The sequence below is a fragment of the Loxodonta africana genome, chromosome 6 (assembly GCF_030014295.1).
Source record: "Loxodonta africana isolate mLoxAfr1 chromosome 6, mLoxAfr1.hap2, whole genome shotgun sequence".
Taxonomy (NCBI): Eukaryota; Metazoa; Chordata; class Mammalia; order Proboscidea; family Elephantidae; genus Loxodonta; species Loxodonta africana.
The window spans coordinates 8,248,111-8,258,829 of record NC_087347.1 but is presented as its reverse complement, the minus strand read 5'-3'; the positions used below and the strand labels follow the sequence as shown (position 1 = coordinate 8,258,829).

Sequence of the window (10,719 nt, the reverse complement as noted above, 5' to 3'; positions counted from 1 at the left end):
AGCCACGGAGCAGCTTCGCAATTACTAATGTTGCCATATTAGTGCATAGATATTTCCAATTTCATACAATCGGGTAGTATTTTTGAAGTAATTAAAAATTCATGACCCTTTTAACAAATGAAGGCGTTGAGGACAGGATGGTCATTGAGGCCCATTTTCCCAAAGAACTGCTGATGACTACCAGCAAGCACCCAGTAAGGGGGCCAGGCATGAACCCCAGCATTTGAGGCCTCTAAGTTCTCCAGTGAGGGTAAGCTACACACTAAAATAAAAAAAACTCGTGTTGTTGTTAGTTGCCGTTGAGTCAATTCTGGCTCCTGGTGACCCCATGTGTGCAGAATAGGACTTCTCCATAGGGGTTTTCAAGGGCGTAACCTTTTGGAAGCAGATTGCCAGGCCCTTCTTCCAAGGTGCCTCTGGGTGGGATCCAACCACCAACCTGTTGGCTAGAGGTCGAGCGCTTAGCCATGTGTGCCACCCACCCACCTAAAACCAAAAAATTTGGTGTCAAAAAAATTGATACAACCCTAGAACCAGGTAGACCCTCCAAGACCCTTTTGTGAGCCATGCCCCTACTCAGCAAAGGAGGCTTAGTGAATAAACACAATCCATTAAAAAAAAAAAAAAAATCCATAAAAAAGTCCCCAAGTGTTTGATTGTATAAATAATTTATTTCTGTTCACAGCATCATGTATGCATTACAAAAGGGAACGGAAACCAAGGAGGAGGATGATCAGGACAGAGAGTTACAGCAGGAGAAATGAAAAACGAGACCAGAAGACCAAGTCCCAACACCGTGACAGAGAGTTTGGGAAGAGGGTTTTTCTGAAACAAAACTGGTCTCCCCGTATCTGCTAGAAAACATTTCAGAAGCTCACTTGGGGAGGCCAACTTCGTCTCTGGGAAACCCATCCGTTCTCCAAAGAGCAGAAGGCATTAACACATCACTGATGGATATGTCAGGGGACTCCCCCAGGGTGACCACGCCAAGGTGGTACTCTGTGCTTCCTCTGTTTGGTCAGAGACGAAACGGGCCGTAATTAGGTCACACATTAGAGAAATCAACTGAGACTCTTGACTATTAGCTGATACACCACAGAGTTTTACTTTACTGCACAATAACTAACGGCTGACTGCACCCTTAAGTATTGATAATGCAAAACACAAAAACCAGCTCCCATTATTTGAAAAGCATGATGGGATTTGAAACAGTGATCTTGAACTGAAGGCTTGTTAGCACGAGAAGGTTACAGTATTTGGCATCTGCAATCTCACAAAATAAATAGATTCTTCTCTCAATAGTGTGGAGCTACCAAAATGTCAAAGTGCTTAATTGTTGCATGTGAGGAAAATAAAAGAAGATGGATTTTTTTTGTTTGTCTTGTTCTATAATCCTATACAGAGTCCTCAGATGATGGGACCAGCCCATTTAGAAATCAGTGAATACGCTGTTGATATGTAAACTGAAATCTTGCAGGCTTTTCAACACGGCTTAGCTAGATTTTCTCTACTGAGTGTCTACAAAAAGACCAGCATCGGAGGGGTATCAGACACACCAACAAAAGAGAAGGAATACGGGTTGCTAGGTTTCTTCTTTGAAAATATGTCATAGAAGAATTGGGTTTCAAGCAGAAAGCAGAACTTCTATCTGATTCTTAAAGGAACTTGCTGAGAGCAATGGACAATAGGGATGGGCTTAAAATTTAGCTAACTCACATGCATGGCATGGTCATGTCCAATTTCCACAGTCCTCCTTCGTAAGAAATGTGTAACAGCGTGTATGGGGTGGGGTGGGGGGAACCATAATTCTACCAGTAAGCATGGATTCAAAGAGGAAATCAAAATCAAACCATGAGCTTAAGTTTCCCTTTTGATTCTGTGTTTCTGGGTAAATGAGAGCTCTGCAAACCAAGACTCAGTCCCGATTATAAAGGATTTCTTTAAATTACATCATTAAAAAATATGTATTTAACTCTTCTTTCACTTGATCTATTTTCCAAAGCCCCTTTCAAGTAAACTGTGAAGTGCTTGAGCCGTAGCGACCATGACGTCACAGGCTTTCTTTTATCTCAAGCACTCACTGTTGTTTGCATTTGGCCAAGGTGCTGGCTGGCTACCAGGCAGGCCAGATCACCCAAGAATGGATTAGGACGGATCCACCTCATCCTTGTGCTTTTCCTCCGCTTTTAAACCCATGCAACGAGGTCGCCTTTTGCAGCAAGGTGGGGTTTTATTTTTTGGTGCATGACATCAAATACTCTGAGACATTTTGAATGAAATACTTAAACTGGGTAGGCCACAATGAGCCAAATTAGAAATCCGAACAGGTCGCCACTTGCATCGTAAAGGGATATAAAAGGGCAGAGCAAAGTCTTTTTTCCTAAGGTGAATATTTCTAAGGTGAATTTCCATTTGTAAAAGTTTTTTTTTTTTTTAACATGTCTGAAAACCCACCATCACGCGGTTCGCATGACAAGAGACATCCCTTGCAAAAACCATCTTGCAATTCAGCACACATCTGCAGCTGGTGTGCTCATACAAACCCATCAGTAGGCGAAGAGAATTTAAAATTCCGTACATATGGGTCTAAGCCTTTATGCCCATCACACAGTAAAGGGGGGCGGGGGCCTGTAGCGCACCCCCCATCCGGCATTTATGTCAGGAGCCTTACCCTTTAAACACCTTTAACTACCCTGCAAACAGTAAATGCAGCGTTGCCACCACCTCCAACAGTTCTGCTGTTGTTTTTTTAAATTTTTATTGGTTTCTTTGTGTGACAATGACCTACACATGGTCCAAACCATCTGGAGGATGTCTGATTCCAGGCTGAAACGCAGTCCTCACCAAACTGGTCTTCTGTAGCCACCACAAAGCACTAGGAAAGGGACATTGCTGAGGCCATTCGGCCATTCCCTAGCCCAGGCTAGCGCAGCGTCAGTGCCTCGGGCTGCTGCAACGAACCAGCCTGTTCTGATGGCCCAAGCCACCACCTCCTCTGGGCCCAGAGCGGGACCAAAGGAATTTCAACAGGGGCCTGCCCTGTGACATAAAATTAATCACATCCCACAGCCCATGAATGCAAGGCGCCGCTGTCCCCCAGCACCACCCAGCGCCAACAAGCCACTCAGGTGGGTACCCCGAGGGTTCCAGGAACTGCATACCTCAGGAGACGCACAGGTGCAGTTCCCCCGGTGGGGGCGGGGCAGCCTGAACTTCTGGCCCTGCTGGGGTTGGAGGAAATCGCTTTTGTTCCTGGCATCTGAGCATTCCAGTTGGGGCCATGAGGGCAAACAGCAAGACCTGCGCTCCGCTCCCCACCGGTGTCCCCGCCGTTTCTGCCCGAGGTGGGGGGGAGGGGGCTCCCCACCCCATCTGAGGCTCTGGCGTTCAGACAAAAGGTCCCTTCAGCTGGGAATGGGGGCAGGCCGGCCAGTCAGCCTTCACGCCCGGGTTCTGGGTGCAGAGATTCCGTTTGAAAAATTCGAAGCATCGCTTTGGTTCGCTGTCTTTGTTCGCGGGCGCGGGTTCTCGCTCCCCCATCCATCCATTCATTCATTCATTTCTGACTCACTCGCTCCCCCCTCGCTCCCAGGCCCCGCCGTCGGCGCTTTACCGCTTCTTCTTCTGCTTGAGGGACTTCCTGCGTTTCAGGATCATCTCATAGAGCTTGTCCATGCCCTCGGTGAGGCCCTCGCCGATGATGGCGCACGCCGGCTGGACGTGGTAGGTGGTGGCCGGGATCAGCTCGTGCAACGCCAGCTGCTTCTCGATCTCGGCCACCGGCAGCGACTTGGGCAGGTCCTGCTTGTTGGCGATGACCAGCAGCGGCGTGCCCTGGTTCTCGGCGAACTTGGTCACCTTGTGCAGCTCCGTCTTGGCCTCCTCCAGCCGGTCCACGTCCACCGAGTCCACCACGTAGATAATGCCGTCCGTGCAGCGGCTGTAGGACTTCCACAGCGGCCGCAGCTTCTCCTGGCCGCCCACGTCCCAGAAGTGGCAGCTGATGCCCTTGGCCGTGCCGTTGCTCAGTTTGATCTTCTCGGTGTTGAAGCCGATGGTGGGCACCGTGTTCACGAACTCGTTGAACTTGAGCCGGTAGAGCACCGTGGTCTTGCCGGCCGAGTCCAAACCCAGCATGACGATGTGCAGGGACTGGAAGGCCGAGATGTTGGAGGAGATGTTGCCCATGGCTCCTGGCTGCAGCGCCGGCCACTGCGGCTGCGGCGGGAGGGCGCCGCCCCCGAGCAGTCACGGCGACGCGACCCGGCACCTGGGCCGCCTGCCCCGGCGCCTGGCTGCGCGCTCACACCTCGCGCTCCCCGCGCCCGGGGCCGGGCTCGCGGCCGCCGGGCATCGCGTCCCGCGGGGCTTTGTCTCCTGCCGAGCTGCGGCAGACTCGGCGGCCCGGAGGGAGGGCGCGCGGGCGGCTCCCCGGGCGGCTCCTCCCCGCGCCCGCTCCGCCGCCGGGCTCTCGGGGTCCGCGCCGCTGGGCGCCTGAGGCTGGGGCGGCGCTGAGCGGGCCTCCCACTCCGGCTCCGGGCGCGCCTCGGAGGCGCAGGCGGGCGCGGGCTTCCCCGGCGTCGCTGCCGCGCGGCCGCCTCGCTGTCCCCGCAGTCCCCGCGCCGCCGCGTCCGCCAGCCTGCACTGGGGAGGCCGGCCAGCCAGGCCCCGCCCCCGGCCCCGAGACCCCGCCCCGGTCCCGCCCCGAGACCCTCCCCGCCCCGCCCATGGGCGCGCACCGCCGACCTTTTCGCGCGCTTCTTCGCGTTCAAAAGCCTCTGCGCCTCCCGCCGCAGCGCGCAGACGGTGCCCCGGGCGCCTGGTCCTCCCCACCCCGGACACAGCGTGCAGATATTGCGCTGCCTTCCTGGCCAGGGGCCCGGAGTGCGCAGGGAAGGGCAGCGTCCACCCAAGGGCAGGGGGCGCGCCGGGCGGGGCAGAGGTGCCCCCGAGGGGTTGGGGCGCTAGGGCCAGGTTACCCCGCAACCGAAAATCCGACCCCTAGGTGAAGGGGAAAGGAGCCTGCACTGCACCCAGGCCGCGCCCCTACCTGGGGGCTTTCCCACCTCCACCTGGCCCCGCTGACCTCCCTAATTCCCAAACTAGCTTACCTGCCCAAGCCCCAGGGGACCCCACTGGACACTAAGTTATTCCTATGTGGGTGGCAGAGGTCCGGCATTTGTTTTGTTGGCCGCGATGGAGGCGTAAGGTGACCCACCTGTCCCCATGTTACTCAGGTAACTCACCTGCCCCAGGCAGCTTCTTTGACTGGCTTATTTTGTCCCCACCAGCCTTGCTGACATCCCAGGGCGAATGTTAGCATCTCGGAGAGCAGCCCCTGCCACCCAGCTTTGAGAACTGAGAATCAGCGGCTCCTGGGGTGAACCCCTCCCCAGGAAGCGCTCCAGGCTCCGGCGTGCCTGGGGCTCTGAATGTATTTGGGGTCTGAAACAAAATCTGTCCGTAGGTGGGAGTCAGAGGCAGCGTGGGTTACAAACACCTAGGCTGGCTCCCTGTACTCCACCTTCCAGCACCCCAATTCAGTGGGTTTATTCTGGCTTGTGGCCACCTTCCATGGGTGTAGAGGCACCCAAGACTGCGTTATTGATGACACCAGAGCTGGCCTGGAGCTGTTGGTGAGGAGAGGAGAGCCGACCAGCCACAGGATGGACTTTCATATCCTTCCACCTCCCAATTTAGGAGGCAGAAGCAATGGAAATGGGGTAAAGGGGGAAGGAAATTATAACCATTTACAGATTTTTTTTTAAATGATTTTATAGAAATGCTTTACCACCTAATTTTTACAAGCTATGAGTGGTGCATGCAAATGGTTGATGCACTAGGCTGCTAACCCAGAGGTTGGAGGTTAGAGTTTACCCAGAGGAACTGAGGAAGAAAGGCCCAGCGACTTACTTCCCCCTAATCAGCCACTGAAAAGCCTATGGAGCACAGTTCCACTCTGGCACACATAGGTTCTCCATTAGTGGGAATGGGCTCGATGGCAACTGGTTTATGATAAAATATGTGATTTTTTTTATTGGTACCCAAACGTATGAGAAGACAGTATCTATAGAAGCAAAAGACCTGGATCCACGGCCCAGCCCATCCTTGGAATTCTTGGGGAAGCAGTGGAATCACCTGCCTTCCACAGTGGGCCCAAGGACTGGAACCGAGATGTCAGGGCTGACAACGGCCTAGTGGGTCATTCCCACAGATGAGGAAACCGAGGCCCAGGACACTTGAGACTTTTGCCAAGGTGGAGTCTAGGTCCAGGTTGCCTGGCTTCAAGACCAATGGTATTATACCAAGCAACAGCTCTCTCCCTCACTCCACACCCCGCCCCCAAGGCCGTTCAATTTAATAGAGAATACAGTTGTAAGCAATCTGAGTTCAGTGTAAAAGACAGAACTCCAGCTCAGATTAACTTGGACAAAAATGGACATTTATTCACTGACATAATTGAAAATTTCAGGATTAGAGTTCTCTTCAGGCATGGCTGGATCCAGGAGCTTGAAAGAAGTCTTTAGGATAGGTCTTTCTCCCTCTGTCTTCTTTCCTTCATGTTGATTCTTCTTCCTACTGGTACCCCTAGACTCACATCCTTGTTTTAGATCCTAGAAGAAAAAAGGTGCATTTCTTTTCTAACAACTCAAACAAAAGCCTGGAGCAATTGTTCGGCCCATCCAGAATGATGGTACCCACTGACTGATGCAGCCCAGGGGCTCAAATTGGGGAGGGGGTGGCTCCCCAAAGAAGAATCAGGGGTCTGCTGCCAAAAGGGCTCGTGACGCTAAGGACACACAAATAACGAATGACAGCGTCGTTTACAATGATGTCGTTTCAGTTAACGGGAACCCTGGGAAAACGGAATTTTGTGTTCTTGGGGTGACTTTCTTAGCTGTCTTCAAGGTGCTTTCTTCCTTCTCTTTCTTCTTTGCCTCAGACAGAGCCTAGGCTGAGCCCCAGCCCAACGTGGGTTTTGATTAGTAGCCTGAGAATGGAGCAGGGTATTCGGAAAGGGCTAGACCAACCCGGAGGGGGCAGTGAGTGGTTCACTGGCAGAATTGTTGCCTTCCATCTGGGAAACCTGGGTTTGATTCATGGCCAACGCACCTCAAGCGCAGCTGCCACCCGTCTGTCACTGGAGACTTGCATGTTGCTGTGATGCCGAACAGTCTCAGCAGAGCTTCCACGTTAAGACAGATTTAGAAAGAAAGGCCTGGTAATCTACTTCTGAAAAGCAGCCAGTGAAAACCCTATGAATCACATCGGTCTGATCCTGTTGTGTGTGGGGTCATCACAAGTTGGGAGATGCCATGAGTCAGGGTCACCGTGAGTCAGGGCCGACTCGCTGGCAGCTAACAACAATGAAGATCAGGCTGGAGCCCTCTCTTGTTTCAAATGTGTTTGTTCTGGTCCCCACAAGTGACCTTAAGGAAGGAGCCCCTTACATCTGCCCCCAGTCAAGTCTGCATTTATTTTAAGAATAAAAAAATCAAAACCCAAACCTGTTGCTGAAGAGTCAATTCCGACTCATACTGACCCTATAGTACAGAGTAGAACTGCCTCATAGGGTTTCCAAGGAGTGGCTGGTGGGTTCGAAGTGCTGACCTTTTGGTTAGTAGCCAAGCTCTTAACCACTCTGCCGCCAGGGATCCATTTTAAGAATAAAAAGTGGGAGGGAAATGTTTTAGTAAAACATCTGATGTGTTTTCTTCCTGCTCTACTGATTACTGCCAGCACCCTCAGTGGTTGTGACTGGAGCCCCATCATTTTGCATCCCCGTGATTGGGTCTAGCAGTAAGGGGTTGTCTGTTGTCCGGTAGAAAAAGCAGATTTCATAGAAATTAATAGAGCCTTCTAGCACAGAGCCATTAAACAGCAACACACCATAATTGAATGACAATCACTCATTCTACATTCTAATTTCCCTCACCAGGTGATAAGTTGATTTAAGCATTGATAATTTAACTTCTAGCACATAAAAATGTCATTCAGCTCAGTCAACTAGTAACTTTCCTACAAATATGAATTTCAATTGAAAGATGCTGGAATTATGAAAAGGAATGTGTTTGTCACCATTTGACACAAGCAAGGCTCACTTGGCACCTATTTCTCCATGGACATGACATTGTGGCTAATGGCCTGGGCAGTATTGGTAGAATGGGTGGTGCCATTTGTTTCTACACCATGTTCTAGCCTTGTGGCAGCAGCCATCTTGTCGTGTCTCAAGTTCCCCACCTCTAAGAGGTAGAGGGTCAGCGAAAAAGAGGAAGACCCTCAACGAGATGGATTGACACAGTGGCTGCAACAATGGGCTCAAGCATAATGATTGTGAGGATGGCCCAGGATTGGGCAGTGTTTCACTCTGTTGTACACAGGGTCCCTTTGAGTTGGAATCAACCCAATGGTACCTCACAACAACAACAACAAAAAAAAACCAAACCCACTGCCATCGAGTCTATTCTGACTCATAGCAACCCTAGAGGACAGAGTAGAACTGCCCCATAGAGTTTCCAAGGAGCGCCTGGTGGATTTGAACTGCCAACCTTTTTGTTATCAGCTGTAGCTCTTAACCGCTACACCACCACGATTTCTACCTAACAACAACAAAAAAAAAACAACAACCTCTAAAATGAATTTAACGTGTGATAGTTGTAAAGACTGAGTGAAATAATATATATAAGGTGTTGGCATATTTCCTGGCACAGAGTAAGTGCTTGGTTCACTATACTTAGCTTTTATAACTGCGAAGAAACCAGGTTTAGAATGTATGTCGTTGGTGGTGTCAGCTGCCATCAAGTCAACGCTGACTCGTGGAGACCCTTCGTACAACAGAACAAAATACCGCCCCATTCTGCGTCATCCTTTCAATCACCACCACGTTCAAGGCCGTCGTTGCGACTACGGTGCAATTCCGTTTCGCCGTGGGTCTTCCTCACCAGTCTTGGTCCTCTGCTTCAGCAAACATGACGTTTTCCTCCGTGACTGATCCCTCCTGGTGCTGTGTCCAAAGAAAGCAAGTCAGACAATGTTCTGTTCTGCTCCATACAGGTTGTCAATGACTACATTTTCAGAAGTAGATCTCCAGGCCTTTCTTGCTAGTCTATCTTCTGAAACCTGTCCACCATGGGGGACCCTGCTGGTGTTTGAAATGCCTGTGGCATAGCTTCCAGCATCACAGCAACTTGCAAGCCACCACAATAGGACAAACTGACAGACGGTGGTGGTTGTAACCAGTCTAGTCATTTAAACAGTGATGGCCGCCCAATTGGCACGTATTCCACCAAGTAGAAATTATTGACTGCACTGCGCCACTTTCTTCATTTGCATTAATCAGAATAAGACGTTCTCAAAGGATGGTGTGCACCTATGTCCTGCCTGAGACAGACTTCACTTCCAGCAGCAGTGATATTTCAGCTCCTCTCCCCTCTATTCTGTGTGAGATGGCTTTACACCCGGAGAGGAGCTCAATTCGTTCAAGTAAACAGAACGCAGTAATTTGGCAGTGGTTTTGAAATTGCATTCTAATATATTCTCTCTCTCTCTCTCTCTTGCTCTCTTTTTTTTTTTCCTGCAGGGGCATAGAAGTAAAATATGCCACCAGTTAAAAGAACTAGGGGGAATCTAGAGAATAGAGCCATAGATAGCATTGTTACTATCTCTGCTTTCAAAAGGTTAATGGGATGAAAATGCAAGGGTGAGTGTCCCATCCATACGCGACAAGGATAAATAAATATCAGAACGCGAGCCTGTGTGCCCACAAGCATGCTGTAAGTGTGTGATTGTTTGCGAATTCTGATTGGAAACCCACCATGAGGCTGGGTTCAGGCTCCCTGCTCCTCATGCTTAACGGTTATAATACAAGAGCGCCCTCTAATGAGCGGATCCTAAAGTAGATGAAAGCCTGAAAAACAAAACAACCTGTTGCCCCTGAGTGGATTCAGACTCATAGTGACCCTATAAGATAGAGTAGAGCTGCCCCATAGGGTTTCCAAGCAGCAGCTGGTGGATTCGAACTGTCGACCTTTTGGTTAACAGCAGAGCTCTTAACCACTGTGCCTAGCACAGGCAAATCAGCTTTTTTTTTTTTTTTTTCTCTTCCATCCTGTTAATAAAAAAAATATGCTTACTGTATGAGGCGTTGGTGGTTAAGTGGTAGAATTCTCTCCGCCCATACAGGAGACCCGGGTTCTAGTCCCAGCCAACGCACCACGTGTGCAGCCACCACCCGTCTGTCAGTGGAGGTTTGCATGTTGCTACCATGCTGAACAGGTTTCGGCAGTCCTTCTAGATAAGACAGACTAGGAAGAAAGGCCTGGGGATCTACCGCTGAAAAATCAGCCAACCAACAGCCTGCGGACCACAACATCCGATGTGCAACCCACCATGGGGATGACACAGGACCAGGCAGCGTTTCGTTTTGTGCTCATGGGGCCATCATGAGTCAGGGACTAACCTGATGGTAACTAACCACAAAAACATGCTTAAACGGTATGGAATTTACAGCAGTGTAGAGGGAAGAAATCAAATTCATTAATAGCCCTATCTCCATAAAACCACTTCCTGTTAGTTGTTAGCTTCTTGGGACAAATACTTCCAGTCTATCTTCCCCCGCCCCCATTTTAATGGAACAAAAATGCAAGCCTGCTGTAAAGCTCCTTCCTCCTGCCTGTCGCCGCTGTGTAACATTCCATGTGAGATGACTCTGTCTTTGAA

General features: G+C 50.4%; 1 protein-coding gene across 1 annotated transcript; it reads right to left on the bottom strand.

The window, feature by feature from the left end:
• Positions 1-651: 651 nt before the first annotated feature.
• ARL4C (ADP ribosylation factor like GTPase 4C) lies at positions 652-4,309 on the bottom strand. Its single transcript, XM_010597603.2, has one exon. The coding sequence runs from the start codon at positions 4,186-4,188 to the stop codon at positions 3,610-3,612; it is 579 nt and encodes a 192-aa protein (XP_010595905.1). The 5' UTR covers positions 4,189-4,309; the 3' UTR covers positions 652-3,609.
• Between the last annotated feature and the right edge of the window lie 6,410 nt (positions 4,310-10,719).

Coding starts and splice junctions, on each gene's coding strand:
- ARL4C (XM_010597603.2), bottom strand. CDS start 4,188: ATGGGCAACATCTCCTCCAACATCTCGGCCTTCCAGTCCCTGCACATC.